General features: G+C 42.5%; 1 protein-coding gene across 1 annotated transcript in view; it reads left to right on the forward strand.

Annotated features, from left to right (window-relative positions):
* The window catches only part of LOC137250373 (probable RNA-binding protein 19), a 54,140-nt gene that overhangs the window by 37,927 nt on the left and 5,865 nt on the right, over positions 1 to 10,348 (forward strand). Inside the window, exons 3-4 of the mRNA XM_067783033.1 lie at positions 7,807 to 8,648; positions 8,720 to 8,836. Coding sequence (XP_067639134.1) covers positions 7,807 to 8,648; positions 8,720 to 8,836 — 959 coding nt within the window. The remainder of the gene's footprint in view (positions 1 to 7,806; positions 8,649 to 8,719; positions 8,837 to 10,348) is intronic.

A 10,348-nucleotide genomic window follows, 5' to 3' on the forward strand; every position in this document is an offset into this window, starting at 1 on the left:
GGTATCAATTCTAGATGGTTTTCGGGATCCGTCCGGGATCCCGTCGGAGTCATTTCGGAACTTTTTCTCGACTAATACAGGATCATTTGGGGACCCTTTCGGCATCATTTCTGGATAGTTTTAGGGATCCGTTCGGGATCCCGAGGGGGTCATATCGGGACCATTTGGGGTACCTACCGGCATCATTTCTGGATGGTTTACGGGAGGCGTACGGGACCCTGTCGGGGTCATTTTGGGACTTTAGCGGGATCATTTGGGGTCTCCTCCGGCATCATTTCTGGATAGTTTCCGGATCCGTCCTGGATTCCGTCGGCGTAATTTCGGGACTATTAGGAGGTTATTTGGGGACCTTTCTGGCATCATTTCTGGATAGTTTTAGGGATACGTTCGGGATCCCGACGGGGTCATATCGGGACCATTTGGGGTACCTACCGGCATCATTTCTGGTTGGTTTTCGGGATCATTTCGGGACTATTTCGGGATCATTTGGGTACCTACCTTCATCATTTCTGGATGATTTTCGGGATCCGTACGGGATCCCGTCGGGGTCATTTCAGGACTTTTTCGGGATCATTTGGGGTATCCTCCGGCCACTTTTGCAGATGGTTTTCGGTATCCGTCCGGGATACCGTCAGGGTAATTTCGGGACTATTTGGGGATAACTTGGGAACCTTTCCGGCATCATTTCTGGATAGTTTCCGGGATCCTTCGGGGATCCCGTCAGGGTCATTTCGGAACCCGCGACTAATGCGGGATCATTTGGGGACCCTTTCGCCATCATTTCCGGATGGTTTTCGTGATCCGTCCGGGATACCGTCAGGGTAATTTCGGGACTATTTGGGGATAACTTGGGAACCTTTCCGGCATCATTTCTGGACAGTTCCCGGGATCCGTCGGGAATCCCGTCAGGATCATTTCGGAACTATAAGGGAATCATTTCATTTTTCATCTTTCTTTAAGGGGATCATTTCGCCTTCCAGCATCATTTCTGTATACTTTTGGGGATCCGTCCGGGATCCCGACGGGGTCATTTCTGGCCTATTTCGGGATCATTTTGGGGGTACCAACCGGCATCATTTCTGGATGATCCGGGATCCGTCCGGGATCCCATCGGGGGAATTTCGGGAATTTTTCGGGATCATTTGGGGTCCCTTCCGGCATCATTTCTGGATCGTTTTCGGGATCCGTCCGAGATCCCGTCGGGTTTATTTTTTTACTTTTTCGGGAAAATGTCAGGGAATTTCGAGACTGTTCTTGGATCATTTGGGGATCCTTCAGGGATAATTTCTGGATGGTTTTCGGGATGCCGTCGGGGTAGTTTCGGGACTTTCACGACTATTTCTGGGTCAGTTGCCCTTAAAGATCATTTCTGGGTGGTTTTCGGGATCCGTCCGGGATCCCGTCAGGGTTATTTCGCGCCTTTTCGGGACTATTTCGGGATCATTTTGGGACCCTTCCGGGATAATTTCTCTATGATTTTCGGGATCTGTTCGGGATCCCTTCGTAGTTTTTCCGCGACTTTATCTGGGATAAATTGCGGACCCTTTAGAGATCAATTCTGGATAGTTTTCGGTATCGGTCTGGGATCCCCTCAAGGTCATTTCGGGACTTTTTCGGGACTATTTCGGAATCATTTTGGGACCCCTCCGGCATAATTTCTGGGTGATTTTCGGGATCTGTCCGGGATCCCGACGGAGTTTTTTCGGGACTTTTTCCGGACTATTTCTGGATTATTTGCGGACGTTTCAGAGCTCAGTTCTGGATGATTTTCGGGATCTGTCCGGGATCCCGTCGGAGTCATTTCGGGGTAATTTTGGGACCCTTCCAGGATAATTTCTTCATGATTTTCGGAATGGGTCTGAGTTTTTCGTGACTTTCGGGACTATTTCGGGATCATTTGCGGAACCTTCAGAGATCAATTCTGGATGGTTTGTGGTCTTTTCCGGGATCATTTGGGGATCCCTCCAGAGTCATTTCTGGATGGTTTTCGGGATCCCGTCAGGGTCATTTCGGGCCTTTTTCGTGACTACTATTTCGGAGTCATTTTGGGACTCCTCCGGGATAATTTCTGGGCGATTTTCGGGATTTGTCCGGGATCCCGTCAGAGTTTTTTCGGGGCTTTTTCGGACTATATCGGGATCATTTGCGGACCGTTCAGGAATCAAATCTGGATGGTTTTCGGGATCCGTCCGGGATCCCGTCAGGGTCATTTCGGGACTTTTCGTGACTACTTCGGGATTATTTTGGGACCCTTCCGGCATCATTTCTGGATAGTTTTCGAGATTTGTCCAGGATCCCGTCGGCATCATTTCCTGACTATTTGGTGTCATTTAGGGACACTTCCGGGATCATTTTAGGTCTCTTCGAAACCGGTAATTCAGCACACATGGCCGTGGATTTACGGCAAATTATTCGTAATTAAAAATCGGTATGTTTTATCTTTAATATATCACAGCTTTTTCGTTCTATTTTTAAATGAATCCTGTAACGAACTATTACAACTATAATTAAAATTTTTGTAATATTTTAACCAACTAAATACCCGAAAAAGCAACACTGCTTTTATTTAAAAACTTCTTTTTGGTTTTTGCTAATTGTAGTTTCACTCCTTTGTTCTATGAGTAGTAATTCTTTCACCCCTGTCATATCAATTAATTTAACTTAGAAACAAAATGTATTTTTTTTAATTCGAAAAAAGTGTATTGTACTATTCATGTAAGCGTGCCCATCAGCTCAGTTAGTTCTTTTTTTTTTACTGTATTAAAAAATAAAATACATTGACAGAAAAAATTTTTAAACAGACAACTTGATAAACAGGCTAACGTGAATAGCACATATATTTTATTTTCTCCTTGCGGACGGGGCCGCGGGTAAAGGCTAGTATATAAATAAATTAGCGGTACCCGACAGAAGATGTTCTGGGTCACCCTGGTTCACATTTTGGTCGACATCTCGAAAACGCCTTCACATTTACAACTACGGGCCACCCCTTTTAAAACCCTCATTAATACCTTTAATTTGATACGCATATCGCACAAACACATTATAGAGTCACCCCTGGTCCACCTTTATGGCGATATCTCGAAAAGGCGTCCACCTATAGAACTAAGGATGACTCCCTTTTAAAATACTCATTACCACATTTCATTTGATACCCATATCGTACAAACCCATTCTAGAGTCACCCCTAGTCCACCTTTATGGCGATATCTCGAAAAGCGTCCACCTATAGAACTAAGGCCCACTCCCTTTTAAAATACTCATTAACACCTTTCATTTGATTCCCATATCGTACAAACACATTCTAGAGTCACCCCTGGTCCATCATTATGGCGATATCTCGAAAAGGCGTCCACCTATAGAACTATGGCCCACTTCCTTTTAAAATACTCTTTAACACTTTTCATTTGATACCCAGTTCATACAAACATATTCCAGGGTTACCCTAGGTTCATTTTCCTACATGGTGATTTTCCCTTATTTGACAAAGGATGAAGGAAAATCGTTCCAAAAAACGTCACCCCTGGTTTACAATTTGATCGATATTTCGCAAACTTATGTGATATGGAATTAAAAAACCACTTATAAACCATCTACGAGACCCTACGAAACCAACGCAGCTATAATTATTATGTATCCATGAAAAAGACAATTTTGTCTCCAAAGCTCTCAGCTGAGTATGTAATGTATCCGAACTTAGCCTTCCTTACTTGTTTTTGTTTTTAACTTATTTTGAAAATTATTTTTAACTTTTTAGTTCGATATTATTTAAAAGCGTGATTTTTGTTTTTTAACTATATTTTATGTGATTACTTTTCCTGATACATTGCATTACTTTTTGATCTGCTGTTGATATTGTATTTTGCAAGTTATTTAATAAAAAATCTTTTTAGAAAGCACAGTAATACTCTTAAAGGTTCATCTGCAAATAAACTGACAATAATTCTTTTTAATTGAAATATCGAATTGAAGTGAATTTGGACAGCGTTATTTGATAATTGTGTTAAATTTCTAATTACCGGTGGTAGAAAAGTCGAAAAAATCAATATTGCTAGACTCGAGTTGAGCTGTGTTTTGAGTGATGTCAGTGTCAATTCTTGACATGGAGTATTTTTAACGAGGTCATTTACTTCTTTACTTTTATCAGTAACATATTTCGTACTCGAACACTTAACCCATTTTAACTTCATATCTGTACAAAGTACTTCTGCTACAATGGCGTCATTTACTTCTTCCAAATCGTAATACTTTTGAAACCTTCTTTGCAAGGCTTCCTCTATTAACTCACACGTACTACCAAAATGTTTGAACCAGTATTTGGGTACATCTTCTGATACTTTGTTTTTTGTGTCGCTAAGGTAGGTAGAAGTTAGCGCTACACCATACCCCTTTCATGCTGAAAAAATCCCCTGCTGAAAGCTTTTACGCTTCTATGCCCGACAAAATTTCAATAATGGAATAAAGAAAACGAAGAATTAGTCCGGAATGCAAAAAGGAATAATAACTAAAGTTTTTTTTATTAATTATTGCAGACTAACAAAAAAGTATTGCAATCCTCTGGGGCTGTTATCAAAGGAATAATTGTTCCAAATGGAATGCATTCCTTAGCAACTCTGCTAGCTAGTCTGGTCAAGTTTACTCTTCTTCTATTTTTTCTCGATTATTATTCTCGAAATTAGCATCTCTATTAACATATGTATTAACTGAACTAGCTAGTTGTTGCTGTAGCGATAAAGTTTTGGAGAGTGTTATCGATGTTAATGGTTTGGCGAATATAGATCCGGTACGTTCCGGTAACAAGCAGCATTAAGCTGCAAGACCGACCATCTTGGGAACGATTCATATGACTACATTAAACCCTTTGGACAATCCGCCCCACTCCCTAGTTCCATGAGGAATTTGAGGTCGCCAGAGCCTTCTTCTGCTAAATATGTGTATGATAGATGCATATTTATATCACGATTCGCATCGCGTAGAGTTGAGAATTGGATTGCGGAAGCTATGAACTACGCTTGAATCCTTTGAACTAGCAAGTGTCGTTGTTGTGTTAACAGTGCTTCGCCCCATTCAAAGGAAGCTGACAGTTTCAACAGGGGCGAAACATAGGAAGATTGGTGTTAGAGGCGGAGGTTCCACATTAAAATTTAAAAGGAATTTTGTGTCATGTGGGGACACATCGCATGTAGGACATACATTACACATTTCGGGGTTGAGTAAGTACGATTTAAACCTGTTACGGAGTCCAGAACGAAGTTGCGCCGGAGAGACTCGTGTCTCCCTTGGTAGTGTGCTTTCTTCTGCAAGATTAAGATAGTGTATAATGATAACGGAGTTCACCGGGCGCATCCTGGCAAAGGCGTTTACCGATTCTGTGTGTATTTTGCCTACAACCTCCTTATTCTCGTCTGGATCAAACGGATGTGTGGTCATGTGCCGGATCTCATCATAGTGATTATGGAAATGGTCCCTTACCCTCTTGGAGGCAGGGATGGATCAAAAAGTTGTTTGCTAGGGTGTCCCGGCTTGTGACATTTTAGCAAAAACTGTCTGTTCAGCATTTCGTTATGCTCTTTAATGTTGAGCTCTTTGACCTCACTATGTAGGTGATGTTCAGGGGTCATAAGGAGACATCCCGTGGCAGTTCTTATTGACAGGTCTTCAGCCTTTTACAGTATGTGTTTTTAAGACCAGGCGACCAAACTGGTGACGCTTGCTGACCATTTAGATAATATCGCGGTCCATCTTTTTAGACAAGGGGGAAAGGGCGAACCTTCTATGTCTTGGAATAGCGTGCTGTGGTTGACTGTGTCAAAAGCTTTTCACTGGTAGAGTGCCACAAGCACCGTTCAGTGATGGGGTTTTTCCTGATTTAGTACGTAATTTATTTGATAGTTAATGGCGTTTAACGTGGTGGTAGTGCTATGTGTTTTGCGAGAGCCATTTTGATGGGCGAAGATTCGCAGCGAAATGAGGGGGCAGAAAGATTTCCAATGGCTTCGCTACTGGCGAAAAGAGTCTATACATCTCGCCTTCCTTAGCTGGTTTCCCAGGCTTTAGTTGTGGAATTATCCTTGCCGTTTTCCATTGTTCGGAAATGACAAAGGATTTCAACGACAGGTTGAAAACTTGCGTTAGGTAGTTTGTCCCTCAGCGGCAGGTTTTTTTTTTAACATAGGCATGGCTTGGATATTCCGTCTGTGGGATTGATGGCCTTGTCCACTGCATTACAAGTTGTCAAAAGGCGCTGGCGCATTTCTTCGCGTCCGATAAAGTTCTATCGATGGATACTTTATTATTGTTTTTTTTTTTTTTTTGGATTGGACAAGAGTTTGACGGTTGCCCTCAGTTTACCTACACTCGCAGAGAGGTTTTAGATGCTCCTCCCATTTGGCACTTTTTTGTTCATTTACCAGCCGCATAATATCCAAGTTGGGATTCCTAATATGGGGGACTCAAGAGCGAAGTTGTCTCGCTAGGTCACGTTCTCTTGCCAAGTTTGCAGCTCCAGACGGGAAATTAGGTACGATTTCTGGTATTCTACCGGCCAGAATAAAGCGTGCCGAAGCCAAAGCGATAACCTTGCAGGAAGTAAGGTCGCCTTGCCGGACATCAGCTGAAATTAAAAAAAGTCCGCTTTTCAGAGGTGATAAAATTAGCAGGGCACTGTATTGTAAGGAGTGTGTGCAGGTGGTCAGATGCTAAAGTATCTTTCGTGTGGATTTTGTAGCCATTGCATGTTTGAGGTTCGATCTGGCCGTTAGCTTTGTTTCTGGAACTGCGGATATACGGATATTGTTTTTATTCATGTAGTCAACCATATCCGCGATCTTTCCGGTTAACCCGTTACAACTTAGTTGCAGAATTCTGAAGTGCAACGGATGGGAACTTGTCACTCTGGAGGTTAGAGATGGGTGACATCGGCCAAGGCTGATGACGCGTTCGTAAATATTCTCAGCTGGCATACGGATCACACAGCGTAGGAGACTAGGAGTTGATGACTCCTTTGGTGAGTGCGTGTGCCGGAAAAGGAGTAGGACGGGGGTAAAGGCTGGTGCTCGGCATTGCTTCTATACATGCAACGTAGATTGTAGTGATGGGCTGCACCGGCCGCGTTAGCTGGCGGCGCTGTTTGGCGCGAGGAACAGTGTACAGTTAATATGGCCTTCTGGGCAGCGTTGCTGCTAGAAGATGGTGGGGATACGCTTCAGCGTGAAATGGGAGACGTCCTTGGACGCGAACAGCAGGAAGCCACAAAAGTTTTGTAGAAAATTCGGGGACGACGAACGTTGGGTTCTAACCCATTGCATCGTTCGGGCAACCATCTTTTATACGTGAGACACAAGCAAGAGTGTGATCGTTTGAGGTAGATCCTTTTCCGGCATATGCAGCAGAACTACATCCTGCGACCGGGGTTAGGTTCAATATGTTTATGGAGCAGGAGGGTATAAAGCCAGTCCAGCTGTAAGGAGATGCGCCGAGGACGATAATTTGTGGGAGGAACGCAACAAATTAAATCTAGTTGCCATTCGTCGATTTCAAATATGTTGACAACAAATTTCAGCTCTCTACCATGAATACTTCTCAGAAGTATCGACTGCTGAGTGGAATATCACCTTTTCACGGCCACCAGTACGACAGCATCTATTTCAGACTTTTTTTTAAAGGAGCTCTATCTGACGTCAAGGCTATTGAACTTATGCTGAGGTGGTGCCTTATTTGAAACAAATTTTGAGATGTCCGTTTTCAAATAAGTTCATTTGGGCTGCCTAAACATAAATTTTTGTACAACTCCTTTTTTGTTTATAGGTTTTAGATACCAATGAAGGTGGATCCAGTGCTGCTGTACGCATAGCCTTGGGAGAAACGCAAATCGTGATCGAAATGAAAAATTTTCTCGAAGAAAATGGTGTGCGGTTGAGCGTTTTCGATTCACCCATATTAAAACGTTCCAAAACTATTATATTAGCGAAAAATTTACCTGCAAATACCACAGTTGCCGACTTAACGCCATTATTCGCCAAATTCGGACCAATTGGCCGTCTAATTTTACCACCTAGTGGAGTTACGGCCCTAATAGAGTATTGTGAAGCTTCCGAAGCAAAACAAGCTTTTAAAAAGTTAGCTTATAGCAAATTCAAAAATGTACCACTTTACTTGGAATGGGCACCGGAACAAGTATTTACAACAACACTTAAGGGAGAACCAATAATACCGAAAGTAGAAGAAGATACTAATATACACAAAGAAGAAAAAACACAAATAAAAGCAATTGTAAAAACTAAACAAAAAGAAGAAACGGTAAAAGAAGCGCTTCATGAAGATGGCAAAACAGAAAACGAAAGTGCCAATGTTGACGAAGAGCTCGATGATGAACAACCCGAACCAAATACAACACTGTTCTTACGAAACTTAAATTTCAAAACCGTACCCGAAACAATAAACGATCATTTCAAGCATTTGGGTGCTATACATTCAATAGAAATAGCGAAGCGAAAAGATCCTCAAAATCCAAGAATTCAAACTTCAATGTGTTATGGCTTTATACAATTTAAATTATCTCGGACGACTGAAAAGGCGCTAAAACAAATGCAATTTACACAAATCGATGGTAATGAGGTGGAATTGAAACGCAGCGATCGCACATTAAAGTATATTTATAACAATAATAACACATTTATTCAACACTTTATGAATTGCTGTTTGTATTTTGCCCATATAGAACACCTGCACACGTGCCGCGCAAGCCGACAGTCAAAACACAACAAACCGGCACAAAGATGCTTGTACGCAATATACCCTTTCAGGCAAAGGTGAAAGAAGTGCGCGAAATCTTCAAGTAAGTTTAAATATTTTAATTTTCGTTGTACTTCTACATCGGTCTGTGTAAATGACCTTTACTCACTTAATTGGCGCATAGCCGTTTAAACGGTTATGACCGTCCAGCAAGTAGAGTTGACTGATGCCAATGGGTCAGACCAAGGGAATTTAAATCGTTTTCCACCTGAAGTGGGGGCAGCCCTGTGCCTCTGCTTCTATAATCGGGCTCCGATAAAAATACTTTGTAGGCGGAGAATCATCTTTCAATTTCATAATATGACCTAGCCGCTGTGTTTTAATTCGCTGGACTATGTTGAAGTCTGCGTCAAGCTCGTACAGCTCATCATTACATCTTCTTCGGTACTCGCCGTCGGCAACGCATAGAGGCTGTTTTTGTTGTGTTAACAGTGATTCGCCCCATTCTACGGGCACGACCACTCACGAATTGTCATCAAAGTCCTCTAAAGGGTATTCAACAGAAACTGTTGGTTCAGCATTACGTTTCTCTCCCTTATGGAGAGTGTCCTCGCCTAATTGTGTAAATGGTACTCTGGGGATATAAGAACATAGTCCGTAACGCTTCCGAGAGGAGTGTCTTGGAAGGCCTGTATTTTCTTCCAGTGAGTAGCCTTGCAGAAGAGGAACGCACACTCCCTAGGGAAACGCGAGTCACTCTAGTTCAACTTCGATCTGGATACTGTAACAGGTTAAACTCTTACCTATCCAAAATCAACCCCGACATACATAATGTACGATTTGTCAGTGGTCGCACTATTGAAGCCCTACTACAACAACAACCGTTTTTCTTACTCGCAAACGAAGGTGTCGTAAAGGCGGAATAGACTCCCCGAAATGTTGAGAAGATAGTTAAAAAGTGATCTCGAGATAGTTCCGACGCAGCCCCAATCATCATGAAACAGTGCTGTTAGGATCCTTAAAACCATCCTGATGTTGTCCTTAGATAAAAAAAAAATAATAAATGTAAGGCGCGATAACCTCCGAAGAGATCTAAGGCCGAGCTTCTCTTCCAATTTGCTCCTCTTGATTTTCCCTACAAATTGGCCGGACGGGACCTACATGTTTTATGCCGACTCCGAACGGCATCTGCAAGGCAGATGAGTTTTCACAGAGAGCTTTTCATGGCAGAAATGCACTCGGAGCGCTTGCCAAACACTGCCGAGGGGCGACCCCGCTTAGAAAAATTGTCTTCTAATTGAAAAACCTTATTGCTAAAATTTTGATGTTGCTTTGCCCGGGGTGTGAACCCAGGGCATAAGGTGTGGTAGGCGGAGCACGCTACCATCACACCACGGTGGCTGCCGATTATACCTAAGATATTGTGAATTAGCCACAAAATTATCCCTGAAACAATACCGAAATGGTTTAGAAGTGATCTCAAAAGTACATTCCCAAACCATCGCTGATCATGAAATAGTCCCAAAATAATCCGAAAGCATTCTGGAAATGGTCCCTAAATAGTGCCGAAAAAATCCCAAAGAAACCCCGAAATGAGCCAGATTTAAACCCTAAT

Source organism: Eurosta solidaginis, chromosome 4 (assembly GCF_040869045.1).
Source record: "Eurosta solidaginis isolate ZX-2024a chromosome 4, ASM4086904v1, whole genome shotgun sequence".
Classification (NCBI taxonomy): Eukaryota; Metazoa; Arthropoda; class Insecta; order Diptera; family Tephritidae; genus Eurosta; species Eurosta solidaginis.